This window comes from Ostrinia furnacalis, unplaced genomic scaffold, assembly GCF_004193835.3.
Source record: "Ostrinia furnacalis isolate ACB-3 unplaced genomic scaffold, ASM419383v2 OfSCF0638, whole genome shotgun sequence".
Lineage (NCBI taxonomy): Eukaryota > Metazoa > Arthropoda > Insecta > Lepidoptera > Crambidae > Ostrinia > Ostrinia furnacalis.
This window is the reverse complement of record NW_021130877.1, coordinates 24,195-44,894: the sequence shown is the minus strand read 5'-3', so window position 1 is coordinate 44,894 and position 20,700 is coordinate 24,195. Positions and strand designations below refer to the sequence as shown.

The following is a 20,700-nucleotide window of genomic DNA, read 5'->3' as shown; positions in this document are numbered from 1 at the left end:
GTCACATTTTACCTTCAGACAAAGTAACCACTTGAATCTCGGTACCTATCTCAAGTAGGTACCTACCTACCGTGTCACAGCTCGATTACGCGGAGCGTTGCTACGGTGAACCCTCCATCGAGCTAGTTGTCTCGAGGACCTCTAACGAATACGCTGATGCTGAAAAAGGGATAATGGAACACACTCGATCGGCAAAGTTTTGACCCAAGATAACCTTTTTAGGGAATAGAGTTGGTATAAATTCACGAAGTGTCATTGATACTCGGAACAGGCTTAATATTGATTGAAACGGTGTAAATTTCAGCAATGTTTTGAAAAACAGTTGCACACAAAAATTGCGAAATCGATTAGCAACATTGTCGAAATTAATCAGATTCATGATTTGGAAGATTTCATATCAGTTATTGAAATTGGATGACCAATCACAATCTCAAGTCATCTTCAAAGGAACTTTATTACTTCATTAAATAATAAATTTTATGAAGTTACCTATTCTGCGATACGGTTGAGAAAATATTCGGCTAGAGTTTGAACGAACAAAGGATCTGAAAGGTTCATGACTCGCACAACAATATATAATATTGCCAAATATAATATTAAAGGCAATATGAAAGCGGACGTCGAATTATTGAATGTAGGTACCTACTCCAATGTTCCCTTATTGTTTCGGAGTCTACTAACATCCGTCAACGTGCGTATGCCGGTCACGTAGGGTGCGCTGGAAGGGTGGCTGTAATCATCGGCGAACACGTAAATCTATTGTTTGCGAGTTATAATTTCATTGTACATATTTGGACTTCGTATACCTAATGAAAGAAGAACGTCTTCTCTAACAATCTTGGAATATTTTTAAGAAACCAAACAAGTTTTCATGAATTGAATTTCTTTTTAATAAACAATAGTAACCGTAACCTTTGTTCAAGACAGACCAACAATTCGCATAACTTTTCTCTATGGCTAATCTTCGATCGGTAGTTTCCATATTAATCTTTATTGCAGGGCGCGGAACTGATACACTATCTCACCTCACCTCATACCTATACTAAAATAATGTCAAAAATATTAATATTGCAACTTTGATGTAGTGTAGAGTCGCTCACCCCACATACGAGTGGTAAAAATTGCTACATTGCCGAAATAATGTGTCTGTCTACACATCAATGCGTGGCAAACATTTCACATTAATGTTTAGACATAGTTCTAAACAATAATGTGCCGACTGGACCCGACTGACCCGACGTTGCTCGAGAGGAATTTGATAAGTTGGTGAGAGGTGTAATCGAGCATTCCGGAAACTGTTAGGTTCACCGCGATAAGATTTAACCCATGTTGTAATCAATTATACGATCTTATTTCAGTGACGAATGTTATATCGTTTATCGTTGTCTGAATTAACACATTAGAAAGAAAGATTACTTACCGTACCGACACGGAATGTTTAGTATTTGTTTATTCGTTTTGACGTGTTTTCTTAACCAATAAGTAGCGTCTATAAATGGTACTTAATGGCATTTGATGCCCCTTAGCAACATAAAACACACGATACAAAATTATAAATGCGTTCGCACCTCTCGAAAACATTTGGCAACAAACTGTAATAAATTCGGCACGATTGTAATGAAATTAATAGGAACAAAAATGAAGTCTGCGATATCAAAGAATCTACCGAAAGTTATTCCGATTTCAACGTTTCTTTCAATAATTTACAACAATCACCAATATATGTAAATTATGAATCAACTTTCTATCGAACTTCCGTCATTAATGAACAAGTTCTTCGGTGCTTTTATCAGAATTACAATAACTTTGATCTTCTCTGATTTTGATTCTTCTGATCTGATTCGGGATCACTAGCAAATAATAAGTCCAAATAATGTTTACTAACCTTCGAAAACTATTTAAAGTCGGTGATCGGATAATACGCACACTATCAGCTCCATAAAAGGTGTCAGAGGTTGATAACCTAGGTAATTTGTTTACACGAAAAAAGTTATTTCGTTAGGTAAATAAATTATGGATCCAACATTTTGGTTTCAAAGGAAAAGTTTACGGTGCGGTATTGGCAACTCTCATTTAGGTCGGTAAGATTGTGATCTCAACAACAAACTTTGCCGGAGTCCTAACATAAAATTTTCATCATTTGTAAATAATAGATAAACGGACTTAAGAGATCTTTAAATAATAATTAATGTAAACTTAGTTCCGCTTCTGCAATTATGTTACACGTTTATTACCAGAGCCGTTTCATTTTCTTCTTGTTTACAATTTATTAGCTCGTTCTCGCTTTAGCATTATTAAACAGGATTATGTACGATTCCATTTATTTATGTACAAAATAAAAGTGTACTCGCTAGACGGCAAAGGCAACAAAGCTTACGACAACAATAATAATTGTAATAGGAACTTTGAAGGATTTCTACTGGAGTCCGAATATTAATTACAATTGGTTGGGAGTCTGTTTTAAGAATTAAGTTCAGTTTTTTTAATAGAATTCTAAAAATAACTCTAAGTATTTTAATTTCATAGCATTTTAGGTTAACATATTTTAATAACCTACTATTTATTGTAGGATAGGAATATTCCATTCGTGAAAATAAAACCTTCAACCTGGGAGAGCAAAGTTTAATAGACGTCACAAAGTTGCCGAGGGCATTTGTATTGCCTCCCAGAGAAAGAACGAACGAACCACCTACCCTTACCCCCGCTTTGTAATTTATGAACGTATTTAACATCTATGTGTTTAGGTTACTATTAAAATAAAATATTTTACATTTACTGCAACCGCTATAAACACGCTTAAAGATAAGATTCAAACAAACAAACAGCATCAATGTTGTGAACGAAATCGGGACGTTTATTGCAAAAGACTTGACTTTTATTAACTTGAATTTAATACCTTTATCAAGTCGGTTTTGGGTAACATACGTAATAAAAATTCGATAAAATGTAAAAGAAGTCACGCGCACAGAATAATACCAGTATCAAGTTGGAACGGAGCGGATATTTATGACGCTGCAGTTCCATTTGCATTTTATTCATTTTTATATATCCGTTTTATCCTAAGGGCTTACGTTCCCCGAGAGTTTCCATCGTGGAAATAAATCCCAAGCGTTCTGACGCAGCTGAATAAATGTTATCTCCGGTAGCATTCGATTCTCGACCTGGAAGATATATAAAATACTGCCCTAGGCTAGAGCGCAATGTTACATACTGTATACTGTATTACAAAACATGCCTCATATTATGGACTAGCTTTTCTTCCAAACTTTAACTTAACTGTAAATCCTAAATTTTTAATAACTTTAAAAAAACCAAATCCTCATGAGAATTGCCGTTTCGTAACAGTTATTTTTTCCCTAGAAGGATTTCCTTTAAGAAGATTGCTGGGATTGTCGGTTGCGGACAAGAATCTGGATGTACATTCCAGATTCTAGGTACGACGGCGCTTCTCAAACTTATTAGCCCCTTTTCCTTAAGATTATCAGAAAGAACATTTGAAAAAAGAACCTCTTGTATGAAACCTCTTGCCTAAGGTTAAAATATGTCATCAAAAATCTTTCGCAGACCATAGAACTGATTATTTAATTCAACTTGCACACTGATTACAAAAAAAATCTCCACCTATTTTGAATACCAATTGTGGCCAGTTCAAACTCAGTTATGGAGTCTGACATCTAAGACGTTGAGTACTTGAGCACCCAATTCATGAACCTTTTTCAGTCACTTTGAATGAACCACTAAGACAGACGCTTGTTGTGCCCCAGAACAAAGTAACACCTTCTAGCTCAGTCACAGTAAAAGTGGGGAAAATGTGGTCTCAAAAAAGGGGCTATATCCCACTTTGAGAAGTTCTGGCCTAGGAAGTCGGCGCTCGCCTTGAGGGCCTTTCGTGTGGCCGCACAGCTGTTTATTCCGCTAGATTGCCCGCCCGCCAGCCAGGCCGTATAAAGTGAAGCGGAGCATGAACCTTATTATTAGTTTGTCACTCCGCTGCTCCTACGTCTTATGAAGACATCACTGGAGTTCTGCGCAAACTGAAATCGTTCGGTTGAGTTTATCACATTTTTACAGCCGTGGTTTTGTGCCAGGATAGATAAGACCGCGAACGAATTTAAGATTTAACTGGTTCATAGAAACTTGACCTGATAGAAATTAATTCAAAATGTTGCTTTTAAATTACCTTTGATCAATTTTAAGCGGTAGAAACTTTAACTAACTTAGAAACTAGTGGTCCATCTTGACTTTGCAAATATTCTCAGACGTTATTCTTGAATATGCAATTAACAATGAGTTGAAATACGAGTAGGTAATTAGTTTTCTATACTTGTTCGGCTTGTGTTTTAGTAGTGTTATTTCTGTTTGTTTTCACTATCGTTGGAATTAATGATTGCTAGCGTCGAATTTCTAACCCGCCCACGTGACTTGGAACGACTGCGCCATTTAATTTCCATACAAATCCGGAATACAACCTGTTCTGCAGCGGCATAGGAAATATCCGTCCAACACAGTGACACACATTGTACCCAACCTATTAGCACAGCGTCCAGCTACTTTTCGCATTACGTAAGCTTAAAACTTTGCTTCAAATGGTATTATACCGGTTGAAAACAGATTTACGAAACTTTATTTTGGTGAGCTTGTGGAACGGGGCTTAATTTAATTTGGAGTTTAAAGTCTTGTTTAATATTATTACCGATGAGACGCTTTTTGTTAGCTCTTTTCTTTGGCTAAAGCTCTTCTCAGAACGATACTATAAGGAAACCTTTAAGACGATACCTACAATGTTTAACAATATACTTTGACTCTGTAAAATATAGGCCTAAAGAATTCTGTCTGTCTGACAACGTATCGACTTAACCCCTCAATGTTAAAACCATGTCGGTGTCAGACGGTCCCGCGCGGGGTGCCGTCCGACCGGGGTCGGCAGGTGAGAGGTGACAGAGCAGGCTGGTAAAGGTTCGGGTGTCGTATTGACGCACTAAATTGCCTTCACAGCTCAGGTGAGCCGAACAAATTGCCGCGGTGGAGCCTAATGACACATTTGTGTTAGTATTTCTGTTTAACAACGTTTTATTACAAGTAACATTATTATCGTAATTTTGGTAAGCTGAAAATTCATTTGCATCTATGTTTAACTCTGAAAAGACATTCAGTGAAAGTCACTTCTTGTGTTTTCCTATTAACATTCTAAGAAATATTACGTAACATTGACGTTATCAAGAAAATACGCTATGTGAGTTACAAAGCATTAGTGATTCCTAAAACATTATTGTACTAAGTGTCGATAAGATGTCTTACAGTTAACACTAGAGTGCTCGCGCCCCTAAATACTCCTAGAGTGCTCGCGCGGGTGACATATGTCCCCCAATATGATATGGGTTTATTTTTGCTAATCTTATTTTATACAAGTAAAACAATTTATAATATTAAACATCAACTATATTTCTTACTAAATAATGTTAAAAAGTGAGCAATTCTTTCATGAACTCTTATTATAATCAAAAACAAATACTGTAATATTTTCCAAATATTTTAGAGTCGAAGTGACCAAAGTAGTTTAAATAGTCCTTGGACCCATTATTTTGGCAAAAATATCACCTAATTAGAAAGTTAATCAATAGATTGATCTTATTCTGTGATATTTTGATCACAACTCGGGCACGATATGATTTGATGATCTGGACAAAAACGCCTATTACACTTGTTACATTTGCTTACGAGTGCTTCGATTTTTTGCTCTTGTGCGAAAAACTCATCGTCCTTTGCCACAGTACTGGCAAGTTTTATGCTAGTTGGTGTTCTCGCAACCCCAGAAGAATCCTGGTTTTTAATTTTATAGCCCTAGGTGTATTATTACTACATTACTTACAATCTAAAACAACTACTTTCTTGCGTCAGTTTATGCTTAAATAAAACAATATAATTATTGTTAATGTTTAAAAAATGGTTAAAAGTTATAACTTTGAGCTTACATGAAAATTAACTTGATTTTAAACCGTGACGATAAGGGATCAAACAATTCCTCGAGTGCTCGCGCGAGGGACATGCGTCACCCAAACACTTTAAATGTTTTCTGCGCTCACGTTGATGCGTCTAGCAAGATGGCATTACTACTAACATGTGTGACAATACATGCTCGAGGAATACCTGAGAAGGCAGCACTGTAGCTCGATACCTTGAAAAAATATTTACGAATTTTACACCCTGGGTGACATATTATGTCACCCGCGCGAGCTTTCTAGTGTTAACATTTCTTCAAGATAAGATTTGAAGTGTCACTATATTCAAGTCTTATTCATCATTATTCCAAGCTAAAAGGACAAAAACTGAGTGATTATAAAGTTCCCAAACCTAATTCCAATTTAACGTTAATTATATTACGGCAATATTTTCTCTTCAGTTAGCCGTATTAAAAGGCCGTGCGTCTCATCGCCTGACGCTAAAAGTTCGCCCTTAGGGCTGATGATGGCTCGTTATACTTAAGGCCCTATAGACGGCTGGCAGGGCCTTTGTTCCCGTGAAAATGACCCGGCTGGAATCCGATGATAGTGCCATATTTCATTTTAATTAGGTGGTTCTTTGCAGCGCTCTTGGAACCCGAGATTTTCTGTTTTATAGAGCTCTCACTGAAAAAGAATCGTGTTTTAAATTGTCCAGCGGTGTTTTTATTTCCACTTCATACAAAGTAAGGGGAATCAGTTAGTGCATTTTCTTAGGTTTTAGAAAAACTAGCTTTCCGCCCCCGGCTTCGCCCGCGTGGAATTTTGTCTGTCACAGAAAAACTTTATCGCGCGCGTCCCTGTTTCAAAAACCGGGATAAAAACTATCCTATGTTCTTTCCCGGGACTCAAACTATCTCTATGCCAAATTTCATCAAAATCGGTTGCGAGGTTTAAGCGGGAAAGCGTAACAGACAGACAGACAGACAGACAGACAGAGTTACTTTCGCATTTATAATATTAGTTGGGATGGGATGTTCTTTAACTAAATTTCTTTAGCCATGTAATCTTATTATTCTTGTAGTTTATTGTAGCAAGCAATATTGCAATGAAACCACCACCACCGGCGGCATATTGTTCTCATAAAACACCTTTGCCGTCGAAACAAAAAGAAAAGCTAGATAATAGCAGAGGGACCAAACAATGGTACACCTATTGCGCTTTCAAATAAGCAAACAAAACAAATATTAGCTACAAGTCCACATAACATGACATTCGATATGGGCAATAGACACAAACTTCGAACTGTAGTTAAGTTTCCAATTAAAGTTATATAGCCATAACTTTCAAAGACACAACATTCCCGTCGTGCTTCCAAAACTATTGTTCAAGTCTTAACTTCTGTAAAGTGACAGCATGATAACTTACACTTCCATCCAACCGGTGTCAAAATTAATCTGAGAGAATTTGTGTTCATTTTTTACTTCCGCATGTTTCCTTTGTTAAGTAAATAAATTACAATTTCGTATTCTACAGATACTTGCCCCGGTTTCGGTGTTTAGGAATTTGGGAAAATAGGCCAAGGTTAAAGGTTCTTAAATTCCCTGCATCGCTTTTGCCTGGCGACTTAAANTCGCCAAACATAAATTCATTCGCGTTTTCTACCTGAGAACGGTAAAGTTACGCCCACGGGCCTGCACTTGTCTAGAAATCCGTTAAACTGTATCGTTTGTTAGCATTGCTAATCACCTGACCTTGGGTGAGAACAGATCATACAATTTAGTCCAACCATGGTCACATGACGTGTTTTTTCTTCAGCTATTGGAATTTGGAAGGAGTCATATTATACCGTTATCATTTTCGAATTTTTTTGTCGGTCAGGACGTCATCATCATTGTTGGCCGAGCATATTGTTTGGCGTGGCCAACATTGGTGCTGCGTTTTTGGTGGAGCTTTATGATTTCAAAGTTCCAAACTGGAAGTTTTGAAAGATTATTTATTTACAAAAATATTTGGACCAACATAGGCCAAGCATGTTTGCCCAACACAATCGGCGGCATAGTGCAGTGACTCACACGCAACGAAGCCGTTACCTCATTGGCGGTCGCGGTTGTCGCGGATCTCCACGTTTTCCTGTTCCAAATCTGCGGATGTCTGAGACGTGCTCGGATTATTATGCAATGACAATTATAAACAACTAGGTAAGTATTTAAAAATAAATTACTGCGCGCTAAAATGTTTCAAGTACGGAAAATAATGCTGTCTTTAAAAAGTATGAAATGTTAAAATTCTCATAAATTACAAAATAAATACAGGTAAATTCAATTGCAACTCGATTTGACTCGTTATATTTATGGAGTGTCCCTTCTCCCAAGAAACTGGAAGAATCATTTTTGAGCATCATAATCATAATACACAACAACTGAAAATAGGAAATGCTTTTGAATTATTAAATTATTTTGATTTTTTATAATTGTTAAATGCTAGATCATTAGGACGATATTGGACACGAAAAATCTAAAATGTTCCCCGTTAGCAACAGACGATAGGCAATATAATATCTCTTATTAGAAACAATTGGTTCGCATTAAATGTCTTGTGATTGAGGCAAGGTTAATGAGGGCTATCGTTTTAGCGCTCACCAGTTAGCGCCACTGTAGAGTAAGGTCCTGTCACTTGCTAGTAGCGAAGACAGTGGCGCCAACTTGTGAGCGCTAAAGTGGTAGGAGGACTATCGTATTTGCACTCATCAAGATGGCGCCACTGTAGAGTAAGGTCCTGTCAATCGCCAGGGGTGCCAACTGTTAAGTATAAAAACGATAGCCCTCATTGTTTCGAAGCGAACTCTGGATTTTATATCGCGTTCATTGTACCTACCGGAGCGCCCCATTCGCGGAATGCTTTGATTTAACCTTTACAGCCTTAAACAGGAATTGAGATTGGAGGTGCTTCCGAATGAGTTATAGGGCAATATCTCTAATTGTAATAAGTGGAAGCTACCAAATGTGCTCTCGTTTTCTTGCAGTAATAGATTTTAACATGGGGCGAAAAGTGGAGCATTTGAGGAAGGTATAAAATTCAAAATGTATGACGATGTATCAGCAGAATACAGAAGAGGGAGGAACTTATTTGTTGGTTTTTTTTACAATATGGACGTAAATGTTATAATTAAATATTAGGAACTAGTTTTTTCCGCGTCGCAGTGCACAACAGACTGCGCTATAATAAATGAACTTGCGCTAGCCAAAGATTTCGCTTCGATTTTGTTTTTATTACTTACTAGCTTTACGCCCGCGGCTTCGCCCGCGTGGAATTTTGTCTGTCACAGAAACAGCGTCCCTGTTTCAAAAACCGGGATAAAAACTATCCTGTCCTTTCCCGGGACTCTAAACTATCTCTATCCCAAATTTCATCAAAATCGGTTCTGTGGTTTAGACGTGAAAGCAAGACAGACAGACAGAGTTACTTTCGCATACAAAAAGAAGAACCTTTTTTTAGGTCAAGGAATTTGGAATCTTGACTAAAAAATGTGTTTAGTTTGTAGTGTATTTAAAAATCATCTTTATGCTTATTATTGCTTTCGCATTTATAATATTAGTATAGATTTAACTGCAATCTGGAAACCAAAATAGGTATATACCGTTTTTCTTGCAATTATTGACGTTTGGAAAATACTTTACCAGAATAATTGGATTTATTAAAGTTTCATTATATTTGAGATCCTTTGAGATCATTTGTTATTTAAATTCGTAGAAAGTTTTGCAATGAAAATGATAAAAATAGAACTATCCGTCTGGTCATTGCAGATTCATTTTTCCAGGTAAAGTTTTTCTCTTGTTTAAAAAACTTGTTCAAAAGGATGAAGCGTACACTGTGTGGGACTGTAGGTGTACCTACATAGTTAAAAATGTTTCAAATTGAAATGTTTCCTCGTATTGAACGTGGAATGGAGTTGAATAAAATATTTCAAATTAGTACAGGTATATTATAAGTGATTGATTTACATATATGTATTGTTAATCATATCTACTTATTAATTAATAATAATAATAATAAAACTTTATTTGTAGCCAATTACAATTGTGCATAGACAAAATGAAACGTTAATGACTGCAGTAGTCAAAGACTGTGTCGCAGTCATTAGCGCCTTCCTCTAATACAGACGCTATAAATAAACAATTTAGGTTACTAATAAATAACTTAATACTTATTTAGCTTTAACTGAATACCTACATGAATTGAATATGAGATGAACTTACAATAACAAAAGAAAACCAACATGTGTGTGTGTGTGTGTGTGTGTGTGTGTGTGTGTGTGTGTGTGTGTGTGCTTGAGAAGCCACTCTGTTATTTTTTTCTTACAGTGATAACTATTTAAGGAATAAATATTTAATTCTTTATTTATTTTATTATAAAGGAGTGGAGCTATATAATTGTACTGGTGCTTTACAAGTTCCAATCTACAATGAACCGTCTGACACACCCTATCTTTCCTCCTTTTGTTTATTACTATATTAGGGTTATAATTGACAGTCCTATGTTTGCGTAGAGTAGCATTGAGAATGAACAGTTTTCGCACTGATAGAACTTCCCAGAATTCGTAAATCATCTTAGTAGGGTATCTGATTGGTTTAGAAGCCATAACCTTCAGGACGGCACGTTGGGCCCTCTCAAGTGGTAATAACTTAGTTTTACCGGTGGAACCCCATACTGTGATGCAGTAGTTAATAATGGACTGTGCAAGGGCAAAATAAGCAGTTCTTAGAGTAAGTGGATCAGCACTAGCCCTCAATCTACTAAAAACGAAAATAAGTTTTCTAACCCGCGCAGTAACGACCCTAAGGTGTTCGTTCCATGATAAGACGCTATCAAGTAACACTCCAAGGTACTTTATGCTATGAGTACGTGATATCGTCTCACAATGACATGGGTCAAATTCAGGGTTAGTTAAACATTTGTGAGCTTTTATTTGAAATGATTCATCTGGCTGAGTGGAAAGCTTAGGGGCAAAGGTCATAAATTTTGTTTTGGTTAAATTTAGGGTAAGTAGATTGCCAGTCAACCAACTCATCACTGATTTTAAAGCAGTCTCAGCAATTGTTGAAGCATGTTTCTAAAAGAGCTGTAATTAATAACTACGGTTACTTGTTCTCTTTTAAAGCAAGAACACGTACTATAAATGGAAGAGTAAGTGGTTTGTAATCAGATTACTTTCAAAGTTACTTTATAACGTTATACAGTAAGAGCGCCTAACTCTTATTTTTACTAACATACAATATTTCTACGGTAAATTCTTTGCATAATAAATGAGGAAACCATAATCTTATGAAATGTTTTCCCATTAAACAAGTCAAACAAACGGTGCGATAGGGAGCAGTCCATTAAATTTCGTTTGTCTACACATAACGTTTGTAAGGGCCAAAATCCCTAGAGAAATTTTAACGGACTTGTACGAAAATATTCATGTTTCAATCTTCGTGAAAGGCTTGTTTGTTAACCTAAGGTTTTTATCCTTTTATTTTAGTGCTCATTCAGTTTCAGGGTAAACAAATTTTGGAGGTGTTGATTTGTGTAGCCTTAAGTACACTTTCGAGGGATTTATTGTGATCGTGGAATGGTGTTTACCGGGAAAATTTATAAATTTTCTGTTATTAGTTACGTCGACGACTTGTTTACCGAGACTTAAAACAAGCAATGCATACTATTACTTTATATTTTCCTTAGCTAAAATACTGGCTGTAATTTTATTGTAATTAAACTCCTAGTTACGACGAAAATTTCTGTTTGATGGGGCGTTGTTAACATCTTATTATCTACTGTGATTATTTAAGCAATTACCTAATTGTACAATCCACATTTCCCCTTGAATAGACATTTCAATATTTTTGAAATCAATCAATAACACTGTCGAGTCGTTACTTCATAAAACACTCCGATTTTTAGGGCGAAATTTCAATATTTATTCAGGATCTGGTACCCTTCCGATTTCCATCAACGCTCCACCGATTCGTATCCGAAAACTCGGAAAAAAATTCCGCAACTTTTGGAACCACTTTGTTTCAATTGAGTTTGTGCGATACCCTAATTTTTGGAGGTATTTAAGGCTTCACTACTCAAGACCAAAAAAGTTGTCTAACTAATGTTTTGGGCGCGTACTAAATCCTATTTCCAATTTCAGTGAAGTTACAAAAGTTTTTACTAGTGATAGCTAGGAATTTGTAGTTGCCATTTTCAACAGGTAATCAGCTCTCGATAATCTTACTAGGATCTACTCGATACTTTCTTATTTCTTTCATGTTAGGCGAATAAAAAAGGAGTATGTACTTAGTTGGCCAAAAACTAATATCAAAGTGCGACGGCACTTCAGTCACTCGTCAGTCGATTGATCTATTAATAAAGATGTAATAATTCCTAATCATTAAACTGCATTCTATGAAGTTATAAACCTTATAAACGCTTCTTGAATTCAATCAGCGACAGTGACGACAATAAAACGGCAAGTAGACTCGTAGTTTTGTTCTTTCTGGTACATATTTGAATCTGCCTTAAATAGACACTGAATGAACGCCGAGACGCCCACGACCGCAGAGCTTCGCCTACGAAATCGGATAGCTAAATATATTTAACTCCTTGAGACCATAAAAATATTATATTCATACGGAAAAACATTCGAAAATCAAATAAGTTAAGCCTCTGACACACTATTCTTTCCCGATTGTACAGTTTGTCAGTACGTTTAAAACCACATAAATACATGCATAAAATCCAATACCGTACTGCAAACTCTGAAATATAGAAAATTCATTACTGTTTGCTGACCCGTAAAAGTTCTAGCCAAATATTGTTTATTACACACAACTTTGTTATTAACTTTGTGGCGGCTTTTGTGCTATATTATTATTAACTTTGTGGCCATGAGACATATTGCTTTTTTATTTTCATGATATTAGGAATATTGGATTACAATGAACATGACAATAATAATATCGGTGTGTTAAATTATCATGAAATACTTAATTACATCTGAAGTAAATGACATTGTGAACTGATGTTTAATTAATAATACCGGCACAATTAGTTGGAAATAAATTATAGAGACTTATGTAAAATGTTAGTGAGAATCAGAAATATTCTCACATTCACGTGGACTCGACTCTGCATGACACTTATTGTTAGTTTAGTTAGAAGACGGTTGCGAATCGCAACTTGCAAAGAACTCAAAATCATTTAATTTAATCAACTTTAAGCAATTGAAAATCATAATTTTAAATCGTAGTTAATAAATGTCTCATGACCTTTAAAATCTCTGTTATTTATAAATAATTCTATATAGGTCAGAAGGTTGTTTAAAATCATCTTAAAACTTCTACGTAAAGTTACTCGTCCGTGAGACAGTTTCACAATAAATATAATCAGTGAATCTGCTTTAACACAATTTGCTTCTAATCAGCAAGATATCTTTTTTTTCTCTAAAATACCTTTTGCCCTTTTCAAACAATTTATCATACCGATGAACCAATAACCAATAATGTTTTACAAGAATTAAGCTATTATGATCTCTAAACATAAGGATTATTATACTTTGTACTCTTCTGGCGATGTAACATGTTATTTTATTTATAACATCAACGTCATACATACTCTGCTTGATGATAAGTAGATTTTTTAGTCATCAAATCTGTATAAATAATTAATGAACATTATTAACACGGGATCTTGAGGACGTGGTTTTGTAAGGCTTAGGGAAATGAACAGATCACATGAAATAACATTAATTTCTAAGCTTACATAATAACATGGTTTGTAAAATGTTCAAGTTTTACCGCACTGAAACTTGTTTGAAGTTAAAGGATCACCCTGGTTACTATGATAACGTAAACATTCACATTAATTTATACTCTAAGGATGGATTCGACCAAACAAGAGTAAAAAATAATCTCAGAATAAATCGTCAGTTATTTGACATTTTGACATATTTCCCATACTGAAACTGTCAATGTGCCAGTTATATCAAGAGTTATTCTTGGATAAAAGTTTGGTCGAATCGGGTCTAAGTAAGTATTATAGGTATAAAAATGAGAGGATAGATTACACTTGGCCCGATTGGTAGCTGTTTTACATTCGGTCTTGGCAGGATGATCGCCATTATCACACTTATCTATTGACCCAATTTCGGTCGCTAACCCCTCTTCGCCCGGCTTGTATTTCATTAAATTTATACTGGCGCGGCGTTATCCTGCAAACGAAAAATATGATTAAATCAAGGAAATAAAATATTTTTCCTTAATCAATGTAAGCTAATGCTACCTATAATCCAAAATTACATTATAATATTGATGTAGCTTAGTAAAATGTGATGTCCCACTATTAAATAGCGGCAAGGTTTTGCGCAAAATATCCAGGTCATATGTTTTGTGTAAATTCTGCGGGCCACAAAAAGGAACATTAATTTCGCTATCTGATATTGAATTATGTGGTGGGTGTGCTAGGTGACGTTAACCCTTAGCGGACGGCGCGGGCTCAATGTACCCGAGCGAATGATTTATAACCTCTATTATTTCGCAGGTCGGCCTTCGACAACGTGAAGAAGACGAAAGTCGCCATTAAGAAAATATCGCCATTCGAACACCAGACATACTGTCAAAGGACGCTACGAGAAATCAAAATTTTGACCCGGTTTAAGCATGAAAATGTAAGTATGAAATGTGAATCTTTTTTTTAATAAATCTGGCCTAAATAAAACCCTCTTTATGTTATCATATTAAATTAATTGACTCTATCAAAATATTTTTTAATTGCTAGAAAATTCATGTAACATTTAAGGGAAATCTATTTGACATAGTAAAGTCATGTTTTGTTTTCAGATTATTGATATACGGGATATTTTAAGAGCAGAAACTATTGATCAAATGAAAGACGTCTACATCGTACAGTGCTTAATGGAAACGGACCTCTACAAATTGTTAAAAACACAGGTTGGTGGAAATATTTTATACGATAATCCTTTTTAAAGGGTTCTATTAGACCTTTTTTGCAGTGAACCTAATTCAACCACCTAAGGCATTGTTTTCGTGTTATAGCCATCGTACCCTCATCACATAGTTAAGGGGCCACAAATAGGCCATCAAGGATTTATGGACACCGCCATATTCTTAGGTTTATCGGCCATGAAACCTTAACTTGTCGTCGGCTCAAGTTTCTTAAAGATATAAAGAAGTTTTTGATACAATTTTATATTTCTAATCACTTGGTGTCAGGCTTTAAGATCTACTTTCACTTTTAATGTGACCTTTTTGTAAGCTAGTGTCCTAATTTTAGTTGGCGGTAATGTAGCGAGCGCTCGGGGCATGGTCGTTTTAATTTTATTTCGCCAATGGCACTCGACACCATATGTTGCGTTGCGCACACACACATGACAATTTTTCAACAGTGTTCATGTTAATTACATTAACGCGATGTAACTGAATGAAATGAGTGTACTTATGAATATGAAGCCAGTGAAATATGAAGTTTTAAAGCTGAAGTAATTTCTCAAAACAAAGTAATTGCCGTCAGGGAACAAAAGGCGAGCTCAACCTCTTTGTTATCGTTTTCAATATTAAGAAAATGTTCGCGAAGTACTTCTATAAAACTCCACTTGCGCTTAGGAAACAAAACATAATGGAAAGGAATTGATTAAGCCCAAAATTCTGCAGTGGATAAAAGATTTGTTTGGCATAGAGTTTATAGAACGATGTTCATTTTAGATAACATTCAATTGATTCTTAGGAAATTAGCTTTCTCATTGTTGGGACGGCTATTATTGTTTGTTCATAACAATGTCAGGTTAAAATTTATTTGTTTGTTCCAGAAATTAAGCAACGATCACATCTGTTACTTCCTATACCAAATTCTGCGAGGGCTCAAGTACATTCACTCGGCGAACGTTCTGCACAGAGATCTTAAGCCCTCCAACCTATTACTGAACACCACCTGTGATTTGAAGGTATGTGTTGTTTTATTAATTAAATTAATTAAAATGCGCGGCCAATTTGAATCCCGTAATTTGACAATACGCAACGTGTGTATATGGATGATATTGTAATTAAAATTTGAAGAATCGCGCTCATAAATCCTTTGTGAGTTTCAGCAGTTTTCATTCCTAAGCTTAGCTACTAATCTTATTTTAATTATACAGTTGTAATTAATTAGCAACTTACACATTTGTCTCAGAAACCAAAATTGCTTTTCATATTAAATATTCTTAACTTGAGAAATGTTTTCAATTTATTCAGCAATAGTTGCTACGTTAGCAATCGAAGAATTAACATCTTGTCAGCTATAATGGTTTATTGATCAATTGATTTTGTATTTATAGATATCGTTTCTATCTACTCTCGACGATACTTTAAAGCAATCTTGTAACTTGAATCAGTTTCAGACTTTGATGCCTTAAATATTTCCATAAATCAAAACTTCTGTGAAACGAATAATTTGCTTCTATCTATGTTGAGCGATTCACTGTAACATTTGTTATTAAAACGAACGCTTTATGTTTTATTAATATTTCATCTTGTAATTTGGTCCTTATTTGTTATTGATTAAGGCAGCCTTTAACAGTAATTAGAGGGAGCTAGCTTCTTGGGGGGTTGTCAACCTGAGACAAGACTTGATAAGACATAATTTATTTACAAAAAGAAACCTTTTATCTACGCTGTATCTTATTCCTCCGAGATTTGCTAACTTAGGTTCAACAAATAATAACTTAGAAGTAAATATGATTTTTCCCTTCGAGAAATACAACAGAGGATTTCTGTTTCTTTGTTTTTGAATCGTAAATTGTATTACAATTTCCTTAATATCACTAGCGTAACATAATTATGTTTCTGCTTGAACATTTTATGACATCGTTAATATACGATGTAACGTGTGAAATTAGTGTAGTGAATTCATTTACAGTTGTCAACACATCCAGACTGGGTAGACATTGTTGCAAAAGTACACCTATATCAACCACAGAAGGTGCCAGCTAGGTAGCTTGATGTATCGTGTACTTGCATAACAATTTACCTCCCTCAAAATCCTCTTGATATCCTTGACATAGTCGCGGCGAGTGAGGAGGGTCACAGTACCCTCATCTTAACGCCTTAAGTGCGCTCAACTAAGAAATATGATATTCTAAGTACTTCCTAAAACACATATAATAATATAATAAAACAGTGTAATATGCGTTCGTATGTAGGTCTTAATTCCCTAGTAAGTGGTAAATCGTGTTCCCCGACGTATATCATAAAATGTACGGAACTTGAACTAACTTTTGCAGCGAGCAAGTAGCTAACAGTTTTCCGATAATGCTTTTGTTTTTGATACGGCTTAATAAACTACGCCGGAGGGGGGAAACTTGTTTATCGGAAACGTATTGTTGACATTTTAAAGTTGTTTAATCTATCTTTATCTTTTATTGCTTTAAAGTGCTTGAGCACTCAGTTATGTAAACGACTAACTTTTGCCCTCGGCTTCGGCGTGAATTTCGTCTTAGAAAATTACTTTTGTGACTCGTAAACTTACTAAAACAAATCGTAAGTTTTGGTAGGTATGGGATGATGGTAATATAATTTGAAAATGCTCCATGAAAAGTACCTAACTGTGGTGTAGATGCATCATAACGCGTCACAAACACGGTCGTAAAATCAAGTGTTCTGTAGTAAGTATTCGTTGTTTCTCATAAAGTCATAAATATGTTTTTCTAATAAGCTACTTTCCTGATTCTTTACTTTACTTTGTTGATATCATTGCTTCTCCATACAAAGATTTATCCTGGGTAAGTCCCATTATTATCAAAAGTACGCGTGAAAATGTAAAAGTCAGACTGAACTCCTTTCGTATTTTTATAAAATAACTTTGAACTGACTAAAACGTTAAATATTGTCATAAATCGCATATTAGCGAATAAGAATCCCACAATATTATCTCCAGCCGCCCGTGATGCTGTAATATGATAAATGTCTATCGGACGATTCCTTTCACTTTCCCTTATAAATCAAGAAGAAGGAGCTTCTAAATCGAATGATTTATGGACAGATATAAAGCAATACGTTAGGTATTATTATAAGCAGTAAATAAATAGCTGGAGTTGAAATGTATAAAGTATCTTCGAGAAACTTCTACGTACCGAAAATTCACGTAGTTTTGCAAGAAATAAAAAAACATCAAAAAATAATGTCAAATTAATTAAAGAAACATTAAATTCTAATGGCACAGCAACGCGTACACCAATTATTTACAGCGTGTAAATAATAAAAGAAGAAGAAAAACAGTAAAACCATTAATACAGGATAACTCACATAAATAACACTGTTTTGTTTGGAAGGTTTTGGATACGAGTGTATGGAACTCCCAAGGGATGGAACCTACGATATTAGGCTAAAAGGAAAGGAATTGTTCGAAATAGGATTGTTTAGTTTAGTTACGTTACATTGTAAGTTACAAACTTTTGATGTTCCGTAACATTGTGTATGGTATTGATGTTAATACTCATAATATTATTTATTTAACATTTAAATATCAATAAAAAATTGAAATTTATTAAGAAAACGTGTGAAACTCATGGGGCTTTTAAAATGTAATTTTTATGCTAAATGTCAATAGAAAATAAAGTTCAACTAGTTGAACTTTGAAGTTATTCTAGAATAACTTTTTGTAATAAGGGGGACAAGCATTAATCGACAGCCCATGCTATGAGACTGTAAAATGTTTGTCGAAAAATAGCTACTATTACAACTAGATACCTTACGTTATTCATACACGAACGTCGTCAAAATATGCTATCACAAAAGAGTGTTTACTAATTTCAACTAGGTACTTACTTAAGATCTATGAATACAAATTGCAGCTTGCGGGCGTAATATGCAAATTTTTAATTATTATGGATGGTGCGTCAGGCGTGATAAATTATCGTTTGTCGCAAGAACTCTACAGAATGCACCCGAACAAACATGTTATTTACATTTTACAAGAGTGTGGAGTAAAAAATCATGTAAACGATTTTACATACAATCTGTTAGAATACTTAGAATACTTCTGACCTTGATTTTACAATAGTAATATAGACATTTATTATTTACGAGTAATGAAGATGATTACGAACGTCAAAAGAAGTTAGTAACAGAAAAAAGGAAAAACATTTAAATACCTAATACTTATCACTAACGAACGTTAAAAAAAAACAAAAGAACAATCATAAAAAATACAGGAAAAAAGTGTAGTCATTTGTTTTTTTCATTGTCCACCAGATTTGCGACTTCGGTCTGGCGAGAGTAGCGGACCCCGACCACGACCACACCGGCTTCCTCACGGAGTACGTCGCCACTCGCTGGTACAGAGCCCCGGAGATTATGCTCAACTCCAAGGTATGTTCTTCTTCTCTTTATTTTTTGTTTTTTATTTAGATGTCAAGCTGTATGTTAAGTATATTCCAGCTCCCAATCAATAATATCACGGGTCAACTTGAACAATCTCAAACAGAACACCCCTACACTAATATTATAAAGTAATTTGTTTGTTTGTTTTGAATAGTCTGTCGAAACTACTGGACCAATTTGAAAAATTCTTTCACCATTATAATCCTACATTATGTCTGATGAACATAGGCGGTACGAAGGTTTCAATTAAACAAACAATAAAAAAATATTACATTTGAAATCGATAAATAGTAAGGTCAACAAACTGTACCTACATTAAAATTTGTAGGTTGATTGACGTTCTCATTTCTACTTACATAGATGGTAGGGGAAAATGATGGGGAAACAATAGGTTAAGTCGCTCCTTCACTAACGGCCTTACATAAAATGCCTATCCTATAAATAACGTGACGTGTGATATTATCGGGAAGTTTACGTCCTTCATAAAATACCTATTTTCCTTGATTACGTTATAAAGGAAGCATTGTAAAACTCGGGGTACCTATTGTTTTGTTTGCAGTTTATTTTGTTACGTAAGCAAAAAAAGGAATTTATGTTAGGTAAAAATGCAATATCCCCGGGATTCGTCCTAAGCAAATATCCCGATAAGTAGATCATATCTCAAAGATCTAATGTGAAATCCTCTCACAACAAAGGTCAATTTGTATAGCCGTAGTTCAGGCGAGCGCCGGCCGGGTGACCCGAGGCGAATTTTCCGGAGGTACGCTTCGTCCGTCCGGCCGTGCATCCCCTCCGAGAAAACCGGGTGAAGCTCTGATTTAATAATCCGATGGACTTTCTAGCCTAGCATTCGTATTGAATTCGGTTCGCCGGACACACAAAACAAACTAGGGTAAGGTAAATCTTTGTTTTGTTCCCATTTTGGATTAATGAAAGAAAAACGCTCAGTATGAAGCAATCGAATTCCAGACCGTGTTACAATGCGCATAACTCGCATTCTAATTTCTAAAAGGCTATATTAACCAACCTCAAAAAAGAGAGAATGCTCAAACTGAACACGCGTAATTTGATTTCATCCACTACAAACGGTAGGTAGACGAATGGCATTGACAGAATAAGTGAAATACGACTTTGACCAACGACGAAGAGCAAAAGAAAGCACTGACTTTGACATATTACCATTCCACGTATCGTTTCACGACCAATTTCACGAAATGTTCTAAAATACAGCAGGTAATGTGTAAAAATCTAAACATTATTGAATTTCTGTATTGTTTTTTGCCTTTAGCTAGCCCTAAAGTTGTTTTTGGTAGACTCAGCCTTATTTCCTTAATTTATTTGTATAATACAGATCAAGCCTT

At 35.3% G+C, this 20,700-nt stretch overlaps 1 protein-coding gene across 1 annotated transcript in view; it reads left to right on the top strand.

Moving 5' to 3' along the window:
* The window catches only part of rl (Mitogen-activated protein kinase rl), a 35,739-nt gene that overhangs the window by 3,507 nt on the left and 11,532 nt on the right, over nucleotides 1-20,700 (top strand). Inside the window, exons 2-5 of the mRNA XM_028323427.1 lie at nucleotides 14,505-14,631; nucleotides 14,804-14,914; nucleotides 15,790-15,924; nucleotides 19,211-19,327. Of these exons, the coding sequence (XP_028179228.1) occupies nucleotides 14,505-14,631; nucleotides 14,804-14,914; nucleotides 15,790-15,924; nucleotides 19,211-19,327 (490 nt within the window). The remainder of the gene's footprint in view (nucleotides 1-14,504; nucleotides 14,632-14,803; nucleotides 14,915-15,789; nucleotides 15,925-19,210; nucleotides 19,328-20,700) is intronic.